This window comes from Tachypleus tridentatus, chromosome 10 (assembly GCF_004210375.1).
Source record: "Tachypleus tridentatus isolate NWPU-2018 chromosome 10, ASM421037v1, whole genome shotgun sequence".
NCBI lineage: Eukaryota > Metazoa > Arthropoda > Merostomata > Xiphosura > Limulidae > Tachypleus > Tachypleus tridentatus.
This window is the reverse complement of record NC_134834.1, coordinates 190,137,106-190,156,224: the sequence shown is the minus strand read 5'-3', so window position 1 is coordinate 190,156,224 and position 19,119 is coordinate 190,137,106. Positions and strand designations below refer to the sequence as shown.

At 37.5% G+C, this 19,119-nt stretch overlaps 1 protein-coding gene across 6 annotated transcripts in view; it reads right to left on the bottom strand.

Annotated features, from left to right (window-relative positions):
• The window catches only part of LOC143227829 (kazrin-like), a 90,787-nt gene that overhangs the window by 48,933 nt on the left and 22,735 nt on the right, over positions 1-19,119 (bottom strand). For 4 of the 6 annotated variants that reach the window (XM_076459103.1, XM_076459100.1, XM_076459101.1 and 1 more), the window contains exon 2: positions 304-900. In XM_076459103.1, the coding sequence (XP_076315218.1) occupies positions 304-900 (597 nt within the window). Of the gene's footprint in view, positions 1-303; positions 901-2,167; positions 2,417-19,119 lie in introns of all 6 variants that reach the window. The other 2 variants (XM_076459106.1, XM_076459105.1) reach the window with 1 other exon arrangement.

Here is a 19,119-nt window from a genome sequence, read left to right as displayed (position 1 = left end):
TTCAGGAGACTTGCGTTCAGATCAGCAGGCTATGATAATATTTCTCAGCTGAGTTCATTTTCTGTAATCGCCGAGTAGAAATTTAAATTTTGATACAAAAAATAATAATAATTTCAAATTAAAATTTTCACATGAGCACTTGTTCCCGTTTAGCGATGAGAACTTTTTCCCGTTTAACGATACCATTGTACAGATCTAATAAACTAAAACTATGCATTAATTTCGACCTTGTATCTTCCACAAATTCTAATTTTATAAATTATTAAACAAGGAAACGGCGTTTTATTACATAAAGATTCTTACCTTTACATTGCTCGCAGATATTGTTAACGGAATTAGCCGAGCTCTTCGATTCGTGTGACTCCGATTTCTCTTTTTCTGGTAAGTTCTTTTCTTGAGATATTGTTTTTTTGCCTGTAATGTTATCCACATTAACAGAAACAAATTGATTAGGGCAGTTTGAACTTGTGTTTGAGTTCGGAGATGGTGGCGAGTTATCATTTTGGCTAATATTAGTATTACACTCAGCGCCCTGTGGCGAGGGTCCGTTATTTGCTCCAGCAGGCACGCAGGTGGTCAACACGTTTCCCGCCATACTAGCGACCTCTACACTATTGGAAGTATCGGAAGGAAATTCCGCAACGCCAGAAGGAGTTTTCTCAATAAGTTGTCTTCGTGTTACTGCAAGTTCTTCTTGTAAAATGGACAGTTGATGTCGAGCAGTTAGTATTCCGGACGCCATAGTTTTGTTCTCTTGCATCATTCTTCGAAAGTTGGAGTGAGCTTCCACCAGGTGGCCCTGTATAACGCTCGGCGATGATAGAAGAAGACCTTGCGTTCGCTCTTGTTGCCATTTGATGTGTCTTGTCAAGTCTTCACTGGTGTTACTATTCAAATGTTCTGAGGTAGAAACGAGAACAGAATGATTGATACAGCAACTCCAAAGTACAAAGAGGAAAAAAAAAGGATTAATACGGTTATTTTCTTAAATATTTTTGTTAACGTTTTTGTTTTGTAATGTAATGTTTATACAACAAGAACGGAGAGTGAAGACTGGAGTAGAAACAAAAGAACATTTATGTCAGTAATGACATCTTATGTTGTACGTGGATTAAATACGTCATGCCATAGACCCTTAAGGTTCAGGCATAGGTCACAAATAACGTATAGATTTGTAGAGCACAACCATTTAATAGTACCAATCACATATACGACTACTCTTAATCGATTTGGTTTGGTTTGATTTTAGTTAACCACAAAGTTACTCAATGGGCTATCTGTGCTACGCCCACCACGATTATCGAAATCCGGTTTTCAGCGGCATAATCCTTCAGACTTTTCATTGAGCCATTGAGAGAGAGAGGGGTATTTTAATCGAATAGTGGGGTTGATTGTTACAGTTGTAATAACCCTACATACGGAGAGTATACAGCGACATGTCGAGGCTCGAACTTTGGGCTTTCTGATCCATAACATTAACGAAAACTACTATTTAGTATCCAAATGCAATTTCTAATTTTTGTACAAAAAATTAAAGGTTAGCAGACACAACAGCTAAAAAGATGGGGAGGGGTAAAAAAGTAGACCCCCTCTACATAATTAGATTATAAACACTAATTTTTTACTAATTTACTAATATTTTTAGTACTGTATCCAGACATATACATTATTTTGAACAGATATATTAAAAATTTGTGATAGAAGACGTAAGCTTCATTATACTAAAAGACAACTGACTGAAACCTAAACGTTTCATATTTCATAAAAGAAACAAAAATGTTCAGCTTAAGCTTCGACCTTAGCGATTGCTCCAAAGTTCTCGAATATATCGAGAACCATTAGATTAAAAAATCATTTGTTTACTAAAGTTAAAGGCCATAAAATCTAACGACAATAAGTCTGGTCTTAAACTTTCTTTTTTCTTTTTTTAAGAAGGTGATTTTTTTTTAAAAAAGGACACAATATTCTGACACTGTGACTTTACAGAACAAAAACGTGTACGTCATTTCCCTATTGAGTTATACAGCTGTCCTTGAAGGTAGGGCCACTTTGGCGTGACAATGTTACATGTATATATAGTCTGTTTCTACACTATCTGTACACTTTAAAACAAACACAATAAAACATTAGTGTAAGGTTTGATATCTACACGACATTGATAAATTACCAGTTAGCCGGAAGACTTGGGTTGGCTCCGTAGCAGGCTTATGGATTTTAAAGATGACAGACCGAGTTCGAATCAGTCCGATAACACAAATGATTTCCCAAATTTTGATTCGAAGGCGCGTTATAAGAGTGATAGTCAATCTCTAAACATGGATGGTGGGTATTATGGTGCGGCTGTCTTCTGTTTGGTCACTAGTTCGAAAATAGAGATAGCGATAGGTGTTTGGTGCGGCTGTCTTCTTTTTGGTCACTAGTTCGAAAATAGAGACAGCGATAGGTGTTATAAACACAAAATACAACACAAATACCAAATAGTTATCCTGCAATGTTGAATATAGTACAATGTATGTGAATATCAGCCTGCAATTAATAGCAGTAAGCTATATAACATTAAAACTAACTGTTAGGCTTAGTTTCACTCACGGCTTCTATATGAATAATATTATGTATTCAGTAAAACTTTGCTTATCTCCGTCTATTTCTGTCTACCAATGATTTCTAGCAGAAATAATTTTCCTTGATTAATTAGGCAATGCTTAGGAAACGGTTTTTTCTTCACTATTGAGAACTTATTTTGTTTGTTTGTTTGTTTGTTTGTTTTTGAATTTCGCGCAAAGCTACTCGAGGGCTATCTGCGCTAGTTGTCCCTAATTTAGCAGTGTAAGGCTAGAGAGAAGACAGCTAGTCATCACCACCCACCGCCAGTGAGATTGAACGTCACTTTGTAACACCCCCACGGTTAAAAGGGCGAGCATGTTTGGTGCGACGGGGATTCGAACACGCGACCCTCAGTCGAACGCCTTAACCCACCTGCCCATGTCGGGCCTTGAGAACTTAAACTAATTAATGGTCTACCGTGTTGCCACGTTTAAATCTAAATTGGTTGGTAAATTCAAAATAGTTTATGAATAAACTAACACAGTTATATAGAAATAAATATCCAAACAATTTCACGCCAAAAAGTTCTTCAGAGAAAGTTAAGTTTCTGTGGCACGTGCATATACGTATCTGTTTACCTTCAAGCATTCGGGTTTCATTTCTTCTCTAATAAAACACTCACCTAAAACAGATCAGATTACAATACGTCACTGAAAGGACAAAACTAAATCCCTTAAGGCCAAAAGAAGATGATGTACATTATCAGAAATGTTTCCCAACCTAGCAAACCTGATATACTTCATATAATAACCACGTCGTTATGTTAATTTGTTGCTACGCTAATTAAAACTCTTGTAATTCAACGCTTCGCAACCTGGATAAAACTGGCTTCAAATAAACACTTTCTTAAGCAATACGACACTCATTCACATCCGGTATGGCCAGGCGGTTAAGGCACTCGACTCGTAATCTAAGGGTCGCAGGTTCGAATCCCATCCACACCAAACATATTCGCCCTTCCAGTCGTGGGGATGTTATAATGTTACGGTCAATTCCACTATTCGTTTGTAAAAGAGTAGCCCAAAAGTTGGCGGTGGATTGTGGTGACTAGTTGCTTTCTCTCTAGTCTTACACTGCTAAATTAATGATGGCTAGCGCAGATAGCCCTCGTGTAGCTTAGCGCGAAATTCAAAACAAACACTTATCTCATAGGTTGTATCACTGAAACGAAAGCAGCTTCACGACTAAGGATAATTGATGCCAGCATCTCAAAAATTTCCCAGTTCTGTTCGTGTTATATTCGTTTAATAACTTTAAAACTGATTTGATATCTTGAATAAAATATAAAACAAAAACATATTATTATTAGTTTCTAATCTTCTGTTTTGCTTGTCTGTTCTTAAATTTCGAGCAAAGCTACACGAGAGTTATCTGCGCTAGCCTTCCTCAACTGAGCAGGGTAAGACTAGAGGGAAGGCAGCTAATCATCACCACCCACCGCCAAGTCTTGGGCTATTCTTTGACGAACGAATAGTGGAATTGACTGACATTATAACGCCCCCACAGCTGAAAGGGCGTGCATATTTGGTATGATGGAGATTCAAGCTCGTGACCCTCAGATTGTGAGTCGAGTATCCTAACCACTTGGATGTGCCAGGTCAGCAACTCTAAATACAATGGGAACTCGGAGATAAACTCGAATTTCTCGGTACCGTTGCTAAAAAAAAAATACACGCACAAACGACAAAGCAATGTTTCTTACGCTGAAACTTTAATTTCATTGATTCTATCTGTAATGACAATGACAAAAAGCAGAAATGAACAATGATGTTAAAAAACCCAACTCTGCGATGGGTGTTGATAAAGACAATGTCGGCTACAGGAGAAAAAGTAATTTTATTATTGTTTTAAATCCATAGTCATCAAATATGGAGACTTGGGGTACAAAAAGTAATAAATAGAACGAGTGTTTGGAGTAATTTCTGCATTTAATATGTTTTGTTTGTTTGTTTGTTTTGAAATTCGCACAAAACTACTCGAGGGCTATCTGTGCTAGCCGTCCCTAATTTAGCAGTGTAAGACTAGAGGGAAGGCAGCCAGTCATCACCACCCACCGCCAACTCTTGGGCTACTATTTTACCAACGAAAAGTGGGATTGACCGTCACATTATAACGCCCCCATAGCTGGGAGGGCGAGCATGTTTGGCGTGACTCGGGCGCGAACCCGACGTTTAATATGAGGAACTGAGACTAAAAGAAGTCAAACTTTATCGTAATACCGGAAGTTCAGACAGACATTTGTGGGAAATTCGATCATGTAATATGAGAACTGAAAATAGTGGGTATCATATTTGAAAAATATTACTGAAAGCCTAAATTTAAGTTGTGGTTGTAACCCACCCGTGTAATATAGGAACTGTAAATGGAGGGTATCAAATCTAATAAGTGTTACTGAAAGCCTAGATAAGAGTTGTGATGTAATTTACTCGTGTAATATAGGAACTTTAAAAGGAGGGTATCATATTCAACAAGTGTTACTGAAAGCCTAGATAAGAGTTGTAGTGTAATATGGGAACTGAAACGAAAGAGTTCCAAACTTAATCAGTATTCCCAATAACTGAGACCCTAATTTACAAAACTACTTCAGTTCGTGATTCCATGTACATCAATGTACAACTGTCTGTCCGTCTGTCTGTAGAAGACAAAACACATTGGACCATTCTTGATGACGAGAAACCAACTTAAGTAAAAATATATCTCAGGACGGCTGGTATAGGTGTTAATATTTTTACAAAGAGAGAACAACGTTTCGACCTTCCTAGATCATCTTCAGGTTAACAAAGATAGAGTTTGCAACTGACCGTTGCTAAGCACATGTGTTGAGGACGAGAGTATAAACGGGTACGGGATTTAGGGGGCGTTGCAGTTAGGCTATTAATTAGTATAGGTATAAGGGTGTTCCTTTATATTGGTTTTAGTTCTGTATAAGTAGGGCTTCTTTCATTTTTCTAATTAGTACCTGGGTGTTTTCTATGGTTATGTTTTGTTGTGCCAGTTTTTCATTTCTAGTAGTATTTTGTTTTATTGTTTTGTTAGATTTGTGTTTATTAAATATGTTTTTACCTGATAAGATGTTATTCATTTTTTGAATGTATTCGTTTGTGTTCATTATAACCATAGCAGTGCCTTTATCTGCTTTTAAAATGTTGATGCTTTGTTTTGTTTTAGGTTGTTTATAGAATTAATGTCTTTTCGTGTGATGCTGTTTTTTTAGTTTTATTTTTCTATGAAATTATGTTGATGGTTTCGCTTGAAAATTCTTTGAAAAATTTGTTCAAGATACTGTTTTGAGATGTTTCGGGGAAACAGATGTTTTCAGTTCTACCTGGAAAGACAGAAAACACCCAGGTGATAATTAGAGAAACAATTATATGCAAATGCAAAATCAAAGCCCTACTTATACAAGAACTAAAACCAAAATTAAACCAATATAAAGGAACACCTTTATTCATATACTAATTAATAACCTAACATCTAACTGCAACGCGACCCGACATGGCCAGGTGGGTTAAGGCGTTCTACTCGTAATATGAGGGTCGCGGGTTCGAATCCCCTTCGCGCTAAACATACTTGCTCTTTCAGCCGTGGGGGAGTTATAATGTGACATTCAAACACCCTGTCGTTGGTGAAAAAGTAGCTCAAAAGTTGGCGGTGGGTGATGATCACTAGCTGCCTTCCTTCTAGTCTGCTAAATTAGGGACGGCTAGCTCAGATAGCCCTCGTGTAGCTTTGCGCGAAATTCAAAACAAACAAACAACTCAGAACTAATTCGCTCGTTATGAACCCTCGATAAGATACCAAGGAAGTTCGGAATTTAGCAGAAAACTCATCACTGTTTGTAAATTTGTAAAACATTTATTTGTATATAAATCATTATTAAAATAACTATTTGTAACAACCGTTATTATACTCTATATTATTGTTTGTATATTAAAATGTATTTGTATTGGGAAGGCAAAGCCACATTAAGATATCTGCTGAGTCCACCGAGGGGAATCAAACCCCTGATTTTAGCGTTGTAAGTCCGTACACTTACTGCTGTACCAGCTATCTGCTGTATCTAACGCAGGGTTTTGAACCCCAGACCCCTGCATTTCAGCCGTCCCATTACATATTAACAATCAGATTTGATATTTTGCATCTGTTGCTTTCTAGTCGTAAAACTCGAGTTGTCTTTGATTGGTCAGTTCTCTAGTCATCATGTAGTGCAACAAATTATAAAAAAAAAATTTCATTTTATTTTTTACTTTTATATATCAGGACAATATCTATCATAATAACCTGTTGTGTTAAATAATAGTATCTGAAATACATGTTCTAGTATGTCGCATATTGCACGAACACATAACGAATATATGGTGAGCATGTAATTTTAACACAGGTATTTTTTAAAACGAAACAGTTGTTAAAGTGAGATAAAAATAACTGTCTCATGAAACTTTTTCCATCATTACGTCATTTTTATATTTTCTAGTCTTTCTTCCAAACATTTATCATTTACCCAGCGCTGTAACTTGGCATATCACAATGAAAATATCGTGCGTTTCTTTACTACACACTGCACTAAGTCATTTGAATAAAAACAAAACAAAAACAGTAACTGAGTATCGCATACAAATAATTTTTCGAAACAAACATAAAGGTGAGCTAACACTGTTTTAGAAAATCGTTGTGGAGGCACATAATGACATAAGCATGATCAGTAAGCCACCTGTTTGCGTGAATTAATGTCACGTTCCAACAGCTGTTGAACGTGAAGTACAGGATAGTGTAAAAGTAGCGTTACATCATGGTACATGTAAGCTCTGCACTTAGTATGAGTTTTCTAAGTCACGTTGTGTTTCATTTACTGTCTACTTTCTTTAAGTTAATTTGTTCCTCGATAGGTTCCTCGGACTTATAATGCTAAAATGCTGGACGCTGCCCAGACAGCCCATTATTTAGCTTTGTGCTAAAACAGCACAATAATGCTATAATAATTGGTAAGGGTGTCAGATCTTACAAACCATTAAGAACGAGTGGAAGCGATACAGTAGTTACACTGTGTCGTTGACATTTCGAACATCTGTAACAACAGAAAATGGGTAAACTGATGGCGGTGTACGATTTTTACACCATCCTTTACGTGTAGTAAATTAAACCTAAATATCCCCTCATGAGACTCCCGAGATAAAAGGTCAAATTAGATTTACAGGGCCAGGCTTAGTTAACCCTTATTTAGAAATGTTAACCGGTACAAGAGTTCAAACAATCAGCAGTACCTGAAGAATATCGGCTGCTCTTAAACGAATACATGAAAGTGCAGAACGGGGTCAGTAGCAAAATGAGAGCTCAACTCTTGGGCTTTTTTGATTCATAACCAAATTAATTACCAAACTACACCAAGTCCATTGAGTATAAAGAAATGTGTCAATACCGTAATTACTAATATTAACGATTCCATATTATTAAGCACTATTTACTAGTTGTCCTCATATTACTGCCAATATACTGGATAATAATTTTGTATTTCACAATAATTAATCAAATAAGGAAAGAAAGCGAAAAGAAACAAGCCACGAACAGTTTATATTTAACACAATCCTATGCCAGATAAAAGTTTTTTAAATTGAACAAAGATTTATTATTCTACACGCACTCTGTTTCACCCAGAAGAAGAAAGATAAAGAAAGCAGGGCATGAGCAAACTGATTTGTTTATTTCGTTGTACAATTGCGTGCAAAACCACTCGAGGTCTATTTTCGCCAGTCGTCAAACGAAATGTTTAATATGTAAGTCTAGCAGATATCCGTGAAACAACTGAAGTTAAATTAGTATCTTTATTACAACTTTATTACTTGATTCTTCAAATACAGAATTTCTGAAATAATTCTAATTGTAGAGGCTCCAATTGTCTTAGGCCTAATATTAGTTAAGCCTTTATTAAATACGTATTCGACATATTCGAATCTCTGTCCCATATTCGACAGAGATAAATTAATACCGTAACTTGTGTTTTTGTTTTGCTTTAGTTTATTTAATTAGGCTAAACTTTACCGTAATTAATACTGTCAATAAATAAACTTAAACGTTTTTTTTTAAACTTTGATAAGCTTTTAATATGTTGTAAAAAATATCTACTAAAATATATTTACATCTGCCGTTTTTATCCGTTGAATAAGGGCGCACATGTGCGTATTTGGATAGTAAAGTGTGCGCGCATATTCAAGACTGACAAAAGCAGATTTTTTATGGTAATTGATTTTCTATAATATTTCATACATTATTAAAGTAGGTACAGAACTGTATTCTGTAAATTATTTCCATATTGTTCAGTTGGGAAGGAGTTTACGTGTGGCTGTAATTGGCAACACTAACGATATACGTGTACAAATAGGGGACTAGTCAGGGTAATGGCCTAGATTCCGTATCTCAATAACCGTTAAAGTCCAAACAACCAATAGAGAATCAAAAGTAAAAAGCAAACAAACAAGACAAAATCGTGTTATTTTCTTCCAGTGTTTGGATTCACAGTACGAAGACGTATTTATTATGTACAGCTTATATTCCGAGGGAGAGTGTTTACCATTGTAAATGCAAGGTTTATATTTACCATAATTACCTTGTTACAGACTTTGCGCAATTTACACAAAGGCCATGTGTATTTAACCGATATTAATATTGAATTGCTGAACTAGAGGGAATGTTACTATTAATTGACCTAATAGTGGAATATGAATTAGACCAAACTGTAAACTTGATGATTCGTGGTTCTTGTCCGGTTACAATGAAGACTCACTCCACAATTTGAAGCCTTGGGTGTTGTAAAAGAACGACAGTTAAATCCCACTATTCGTTCAGATATGAATAACTGGCAGTGGGCCTTAATCGCTTTCCTCTAATTTAAAAGTACTGAGGACTACAAGTAGATAACCCTGGTGTAACTTTAAGCGAACAATGTAACAGCAACAACATTTTCTTTGTTCATGTCTTTTAAACCTACAGTGAATTAGTTAGTGAAAATAATAATTTCGATTTAAAAGAAACCATAACATTAAAACAAAAACTTCAAGTTTTTTGCAAAACAATGAAGACTTATAAATGAAACAAACTCATTCTATGCGTGTTTTCTTATTCTACCTAATATTCTAGTAAAACAATCGGTTCGATTTTCCGTTAGATTTCGATTATTACAAATAAATAATCATCTGTAGTAGGACTAGGGGACATTATATATATATATATATATTAGTATCGTATTAGTCTTAAGATAAGACAGCTTTATTTTTTCAAACAGGGTGGATAGTCTTTGGAATGGGTTACTTTCAGGTGTGATGGATATAATTAATGTAAGGGGTAGACTAGGATAACAACTTCCTTGTTGTTCTCGGAATATATGAATAAGATGTATGGTAAATTCTGCTATTTCTAGCAGCCACCGAAACCGCATAAGCAATGGGAGACTCTTCATACAATAAAGCTGCTTGTTGTAAACACGAGTGCAAAGAAAAAGTAAAAACTATTTGGTTTTCCAACTTCTGTCAGTACGTTTCTACATCGAAATCCAAAGCTACAAACAAACAAACAAAAAGATTATGAAACCGATACAGTTAAGTTTCGGTTTCATAATAATGCGTTAGATTTTTGTAAAGTATTAACATAGATTCTTTACCTCATTCGTAGGCCCGGCATGGCCAGGTGGGTTGTGGGTTCGAATCCCCGTCGCATCAAACATGCTCGCTCTTTCACCCGTGGGGGCGTTATAATGTGACGGTCAATCCCACTATTCGTTGTTAAAAAGTAGCCCAAGAGTTGGCTGTGGGTAGTGATGACTAGCCTCTAGTTTTACACTGCAAAATTAGGGACGGCTAGCGCAGATAGCCATCGTGTAGCTTTGCGCGAAATTCCAAAACAAACCTCATTCTTTACTTAAAAGCACTGGGTTAAAAAATGGATGCTAGCTATCGACAACTACAGGCGTGTTCTACTGTTTACGTGATAAATTGTCTAGTCCAGCTGCACTCGACTTTACATTTTGGACTGAATTTACTTACGCCTACATGTGACATTGAAGAGCATAAAAAACAACAACATTAAAAATGAATGTTTTGTTTATTTGTATTTTTATTAGGCTTCTCTCCAACATCTATCACTTAACGATAAGAATGAACTTCTGACAAATATGGCACAAAAGTAATTAAGAAATTAATCCAAAATGTTGTATTTTTCACGTGCTGCACGAAACTTGTCAAAACGGAGAAAATTGCACGCTTAATCAAACTGAAATTCACTGAATTTGAATATTCTTGTAATATTTTCTTGATGTTAAGGGACTGGCTTTAGGTAACACTGTAGCATAGATGGCTGATTTTGTTTGTTTGTTTTGGAATTTCGCACAAAGTTACTCGAGGGCTATCTGTGCTAGCCGTCCCTAATTTAGCAGTGTAAGACTAGAGGGAAGGCAGCTAGTCATCACCACCCACCGCCAACTCTTGAGCTACTCTTTTACCAACGAATAGTGGGATTGACCGTCACATTATAACGCCCCCACGGCTGGGAGGGCGAGCATGTTTGGCGCGACTCGGGCTCGAACCCGCGACCCTCAGATTACGAAGCGCACGCCTTAACGCGCTAGGCCATGCCGGGCCCTAGATGGCTGATATGGGTATTAAAAACACTTTTATTTAAAAACACAAGTAACAACGCTTCAATTTAATAAAATCCTAAGGAGGCCGACGCGTTGTTACTTGTTTTTAAATAAAGGTTTTTCAATTCCCGTATCAGCCATTTTTGCTATAGATAGTGATCAAAATTTTCCTTTTTTTAAAGGCGAATACAACTAATTTCGATATAAAAACTAACTTTGTGTAATTCACATATATAGTAAACAGAAAAATGCACGAATGAAGTAGATATAGCTTTCCATTAGACCCTCGAGCTCACGTGCACGCTCACACTTTTAGTGCAGGAATGTGTTTCCTTATAGCAATCGCACCAAATATGCTCGCCCTTTCAGCCGTGGGGGCGTTATAATATGACAGTCATTCCCACTTTTCGTTGATAAAAGAGTAGCCCAAGAGTTGGCGATGAATGGTGATGACTAGCTGCCTTCCCTCTAGTGTTACACTGCTAAATTAGGGACGGCTAGCGCAGATAGCCCTCGAGTAGCTTTGCGCGAAATTCAAAAAACAAACATCTTATAGCAAAACTACTTTGGGCTATTTGTTAAGTCCACTAGGGAAATCGAACTCCTGATTTTAGCGTTGCAAATCCGAAGACTCACCGCTATATCTTTCCCTCATTGCATTTATAGGTCATCGCCAACGTTTAAAGTCCAGTAATAAAACTGATCGTTGATAATAAAATGATCATATAAGTCAAATATTACAATGAACAAATTCATCACACACGTGTACAAGTTTTTCATTCCATTTGATATTTTCTTAAGATAACTGGTTCGTTTTTCCCCTAAGTTTCGATTATTACAAATAAAAAAATCATCTGTAGCCTTGGTTGAGCATGCAGTGTGTTTTACAGATAACTTTTTATAGCCGAAAATACGGTGACTTATTTTAAAATCTAAATTAACCAATTATGATAACAAGTGAGGGGGGAGGAGAAAAAACAAGATGGTTTGTGAAATTCTTGAATCTGAAAACTGTTTGTTTTCTGAATTTCGCACAAAGCTACACGAGGGCTATCTGGGCTAGCCGTCCTAAATTTAGCAGTGTAAGACTAGAGGGAAGGCAGCTCGTCATCACCACCAACCGCCAACTCTTAGGCTACTCTTTTACTAACGAATCGCGGGATTGACCGTCACATAATAACGTTTCCACGGCTGAAAGAGCAAGCGTGTTTGGTGTGATGGGGATTCGAACCTGCGACTCTCAGATTAGAGTCTAGCGCAATAACAAACTGACCATGCCGGGCCACCTACATAACATCGACTCGAGAAATTTATCCGACTTGCATAAAGACAAATGCATTCCTGGAGGATATAAAAATACAGCAATAATAATCACTGTGGAATTCTTAGATATACAGTTACGACAGAAAGTGTTCGTACCCCTGCGTCCCTAGTGGTTTTTTGCTCATAACTTAAAAAGAATCACGATTAGGCTAATAGAAGTATAATCTATAGATATTATGAATATAATATATTAACACACATCTCCATATTTTTTATGTAAATTAAACAACAAATAAACTGTTTATAAACAAATAACCAAAAATAGGAGGAGCAGAAAGTGTTCGTACAGTTCAGAATGTGTTAAAAAAAACTGATATTCCCGTAAAAATTTTGTTTAGTTTGGTGAATAAACTACATTATACCATTCCAGAACTAGACACTGGGTTCATAATTATTGGAATTTAGCCAGCAAAAAATGTACTTCCGGCAATTTAGCGCCGTCTCCGTCATTATCTGCTTGGTCATCGTGGCGAACAGGAAACAACTGTCCAGTGATTTAAAAAAAACAACAAATTATTGTAAAATACAAGTCTCATGTGTCTTTTTCCGGTATTGCTACACAACTTAATGTGCCGAGATCTACTGTTCAATGCATAATTGCCAAGTTTAAGCTTACAGGATCAACTGCTAACCTCCCTCGTTCCGGACGCCCCACCAAAATTCCAGGTTCTCAGAGAAGTTAGTAGCAACCCTCGTTTAACACGTAATGGCATACAGAAACTGGTAAGGGAAATTGGGGTTGAAGTAAGCACCTCTGCAGCTTGGTAGCTGTACCACTCGCACTCCTGGTTGGGAACCACTGATTTAGAAGCACGATTGAGGTATGCAAGAAAGCATATAAACAAACCCTTTACCTGTTGTAAGAATATTCTTTGGTCAAACGAGACTAAAATCGAGCTTTTCGGTCACAATGATGTTCGCTGTATTTTCCGTAAGAAGGGGGAACGAAACCTTCTAAAGAACACTGTCCCTACAGTTAAACACGGGGTTCCTTCAACTCTTCTGGTGTAGAAGAACAACAATCCCGTATAGTTAAACACGAATGATGCTCGTGGCTCGATTATGCTATGGGGTTCCTTCAGCTCTTCTGGTGTAGGCGGCCTTCACTGCGTCAACGCAAGAGTTGGAGACCTTCTGATAAGAAGAATGGAAGAAAATACCACTCGAATACTGTCAAACGATCATGGAGGGCTATGAAGAGAGATTGCGCTAAGTAATTCACCTGAAGGGCTACACGACTGACCATTAAAGTAGACGCACAAACATTCTGCCCCTCCTATGTTTGGTTATTTGTTTATAAACAGTTTATTTGTCGTTCAATGTACATAAAAAATTAGGTAGATGTGTGTTAGTATAATATTTATAATATACTATACTTTCATTATTCTAACAATGATACATTTTAGGTTATAAGGAGAAAACTACTCACGACGCAGGGATACGAACACTTTCTGTTGTAACTGTATGCCCCCTCTCCCACGAAGTGGATCATCGGAAAGTTTACGGACTTTTAACGCTAAAATCCGGGATTCGATTCCCCGCAATGGACACAGCAGATGGTCCAACGTGGTTTTACTATCAAACAAATAGTTCTTATATGATGTATAGAACAATAGACAGCGCTTTTCTTCCAGCTCTGCCCGGCATGGGCAGGTGGGTTAAGGCGTTCTACTCGTAATCCGGCGGGGGTCGCAGGTTCGAATCCCAGTTGCACCAAACATGCTCGCCCTTTCAGCCGTGGGGACGTTATAATGTGACTGTCAATCCCACTGTTCGTTGGCAAAAGAGTAGCTCAAGAGTTGACGGTGAGTTGGTGATGACATGCTGCCTTCCCTCTAGTCTTACACTGCTAAATTAGGGACGGCTAGCTCAGATAGCCCTTAAGTAGCTTTGCGCGAAATTAAAAAAAAACAAGCGCTTTTCTTCCAGCTCTTCCATTAACTTCACGTTCACTTATCTCTTCGGTTTCTCCACCCACCTACGTGTATATCTGAACAGAAATGAGTCTGAAGAAGAAAAATCGTAACACAGCTTTAAGGAAACAATATTCACTCAGCTTGGACAAGATATATTTAACTTGTGTTAGTAAATGTCCTGTGGTCCGGGTGTGACCTATAGTTAGCTTACCAGAGTGTGGATCTGCAGACCCATCTTACTCTTCCCATTACCCGTAAAAAACAAAACAAACAACATCCTCGGTGGTTGATGTTGTTGACTAGCTGTCTGCCTTTTCTTTAGTCTCTCACTTCAAACTTATGGAGGGATAGCTCAGATAGACCTTGTGTTGTGTAGCCTTGCGCGAATATCCAAAAAATACTACAACTATTTTGGGTAGTCAATACATTGAATATCTGGCCATGGTTCAGCACCACAAGGCGACCAGAGGATGATCTTTTAGATGAAAGCACGTGGCGATCTTATTTCTACGTAGAGATGAATAAAGTACCGTTGTTGGTTCCATTCATGTTGACTACACTTTGACAGACATGGTTTCCGGACACAGTTCATTATTTACCGTTTCTTGCTTGATAGGTGTTTGATTGTTTGTTTTTAAATTTTGCGCAAAGTTACACGAGATATATTTGCCCTAATTCAACTTTGAAAGACTAGAAGAAAGGCAGCTAGTCATAACTACCCGTCATTAACTCTAGGGCTACTCTTCTACCAACGAATAGTGAGATTGACCGTAACCTTATAACGTCCCCATGGCTAAAAGGGCGAGTATGTTTGATGGGATGAGAGATTCGAACCCCTAGCCCTTAACTTACGAGTCAAACGTCCTAACCACCCGGCCATGCCGGTCCCTTGATAACTGTTCACGTCATTCAGATACATTCAGTTTCTGGACAATGATAACATAATAATCACAATAGTAACCACGTCATAGAAGAGTACAGCTTCTGTACACAACTCAAGTAGTTATTATTTCATCGCAAATTATTCGGTTATATAAAACACTTGTTGATCGAATTATAAATGAGATAAAACTTACAGAAAATAGTCTCTTTTACATCGAAAAAAATTCAATTACATGTACATTATGATTTTAACGTATTTAACTGAACACATGAAACTACAGCTACCTATGTTTCACACAATCATCACGCGCTTCCATTCACTGTTTACTGCAGGAGAAAAACGTGAGGGGTGTGACGCTTGACTTGACAACTTACTTGCAACTATCGATACACCTGCTTTTTTACCCCACCAGTAATTCCACAGTTACACCCCTTACCCCTTCTTCGAAGACCTTTCTGTATTTATCACCCTCCCCATCTCTCTCCCTTTTTAATTGAACCCTAACCTCGTCAACGTTTACGTAATATGAGCGCGTGTGCATTCCTGAAGCACGTGGGGCAGGCCGAGCACGACATATGGTTGCTGTAGCAACGCGACGAAACGTGCTTTTCAAAATGTGTAGGGCCCGGCATGGCCAAGCGTGTTAAGGCGTTTGACTCGTAATCCGAGGGTCGCGGGTTCGAATCAGGGTCGCACCAAACATGCTCGCCTTTTCAGATGTAGGGGCGTTATGATGTGACGGTTAATCCCACTATTCGTTGGTAAAAGAATAGCCGAAGAGTTGGCGGTGGGTGGTGATGACTAACTGCCTTCCCTCTAGTCCTACACTGCTAAATTAGGAACGGCTAGCGCAGATAGCCCTCGTGTAGCTTTGCGCGAAATTCAAAACAAACAAACAAAATGTGTAAAGACTTGTATTGGAGGCACGGGGTCAGGAACCTCTACGAACTCTTGAAATTGAGATATCATTCCAAGCTATTCACGTGAAATAGTTCCATTAATAAATATATCTACTTCAAAGTGTAATCACGAATCTCGATATTTCGTAATTAAATCTATGAAACTACGGAAGATATTATCATGCTTCACAAAACTGATGTTGCTATGGAAATTCGTCCAAATTCGACCTTCATTCGTAATATAGTAATTATACATTTTTCGGTGGCACTTGCGTGTTTCTTTAAAAACAACAACAAAAAATTATTTATAATATTTCATTGTGCAAATATTACGTCAACCAGTGGTAGCCTGTGCATAAAGTTAGTGTGTAAATGTTTCTTTGTTTTAGTGTCAGGCACAGTGCTACAAAGTAAGCTATCTGTGCTGTGATCACCGGGGGAATCTAACTCCGAATTTTAGTGTCATCAACCTTCACACTTTCTGCTGAGCCACCGGTTATATTCTTATCAATCCTAGGTATTGTTAAAATAATCGTTTGTTTTTTTTTTAATCAACAATGAAATATCTAGAAATAACTTCTTATCTTGCTTTCGGGTGACGTTAATCTAAACATATATGATCCATACACATATAAATATATATATATTCATCCGAAATCTAGCCCATCAAACATATATTATGCTAATATATGAAACATATCTTACATATTAAACATATATTATCCACGAAAACCTAGTCCATTAAACACATACGATCCACACACAAATATAAATATATATACATTTGAAATCTAGTCCGTTAATAAATATATCATTTACATGGACATATATATATTTGAAAGGTAGCACACTGTTATTTTGGCGGTAAACTTAATGGCTTACAACATTAATACTCTAGATTCTTTATCTGCAGTGGGCACAGCATAGCTGCCCATCGTGAAGTTTTGCGCTTAGCAACAAAGAAGCAAACATCGAAACTGAACTGTGTATGTTGAACGCTGCAAATTCCTCGATCTCGTAACACAATAAATAACCTGACGCTTTTCCTTTTAGTGTTTAATGGGCTGAACTTTATGTAGTTTTCTCTTAAATAAACAGTTCAATATTTGAATTTAGTTTACATATCGTAAATTTATGGTGATTTGTTTCCTACTGTGTATGCAACACGCATGCGTCAATTCAACGAAATTTTCTAACACGCATTTATTCCAGTCTTCATTTATCGATTATTTGCTTACAATGTAGTCACTCCATAACCATGTAAGTCTTCGTCGGAAAGTGTTTGCTGATGGTTGTGTCATACAGGAAAACGAACTTATTTGTTTGTGCTTTCGTGAAGATGGAATTGATACATTAATATAATTTAATGTGTATGTAATTTCTAAACCTTTATTCTTTCCCAGTGTTTATAGCCCATCAGTAATTTGCGCCACGTGAAAAGCGAGTGGTAGCAACTGAGCTTTAAGTTGGTGGTTCTTTGGTGCTGACAGAAACCTCGTGTTAACATATACTGAAACGCATACACTTGTCCCGATTCTGGAATTTATATAGACAGCTCGTTGTGTGTGGCACAACTTTTGCTGCATATAAAACGCCGAAAAGAGTGTGTTTGTGTGTGTCTCTTATAGCAAAGCCACATCGGGCTATCTGCTCAGCCCACCGAGGTGAATCGAACCCCTGATTTTAGCGTTGTAAATCCGGAGACATACCGCTGTACTAGCGCCGAAAAGAAGAAAGAATACGCGTTCCCAAAATACAGTGGTCAAATTGCGTACTTCTTCAGTATACCGTATTTGGAAAGGAAAAATTAGCCCTAGTAACATATGAGTGAAAATAAGAAAGAATATGTTATGTAAATCATACGATATCTGCTACGTCCAGTGCCGACGAAGCCTTTTGCTCAATTCCATGACTCACCAATTCACGATAGACATAGTAATTGTTCCTTGTTTCTTTAAGCCTGGCATGGCCAGGTGGTTAAGGCACTCGACTCGTAATCCGAAGGTCGTGGGTTCGCATTTCCGTCACAGCCAATATGCTCGCCCTTTCACCTTTGGGGGCGTTGTAATGGTAAAATAGTAGCCCAAAGTTCTACGAGGGCTATCTGCGCTAATCCGTCCCCGTGCCTAATTCATAAGTGAAAGACTAGAGGGAAGGCAGCTAGTCATCACCTTTCACCACCAACTAATATTTTACAGACGAAGAGTGGGATTGACTGTAACATTATAACGCCTCCACGACTGAAAGGGCGAGCATGTTTGTTGAGACGGGGTTTGAACCCTCGACCCTAAGATTGTGTGTGGAGTACCCTAACTACCTGGCTCAGTGAGATATAAGATTTCAAATTGAAATTTATTTCGGTCACATTTTGTTTAACCTGCCTTCCTCTCATTCACTTTATTTTACAAAACTAAAAAAATATTGCTGAGAATTAATGTAGCATATGTAACTTCGACAACATGTCTAGGCAGCTAATCAGTAGATATATATATATCTGTAGTAAGTCGTATGCAATAGACTTAAATCGTGATGTATCGAAAAATAATGTTGTTACGTTTTTCTTGGTGTTTTTTTTTTATTTTAGTGGGATGGTACTTTCGAATTACCTCCTAGTGGCTCAACGGCAAGTCTGTAGGCTTACATGGTAAAAACCAAGTGTCGATACCCTTGGCGGCTACAACACAGATAGTTCATTGTATAGCTTTGTGCTTAACAATAACAAGCCAAATAATTCTTCTGACTTATCTGGTGAAAATTATCCACTGTCTAGTCCATGTATATATGGACTACGACCCACTTGACAGTCGATTTGGGATGAACAACGTGATAACAAACTTTTCCAGATTAATTTTTCTGTTGTTCTTTGTC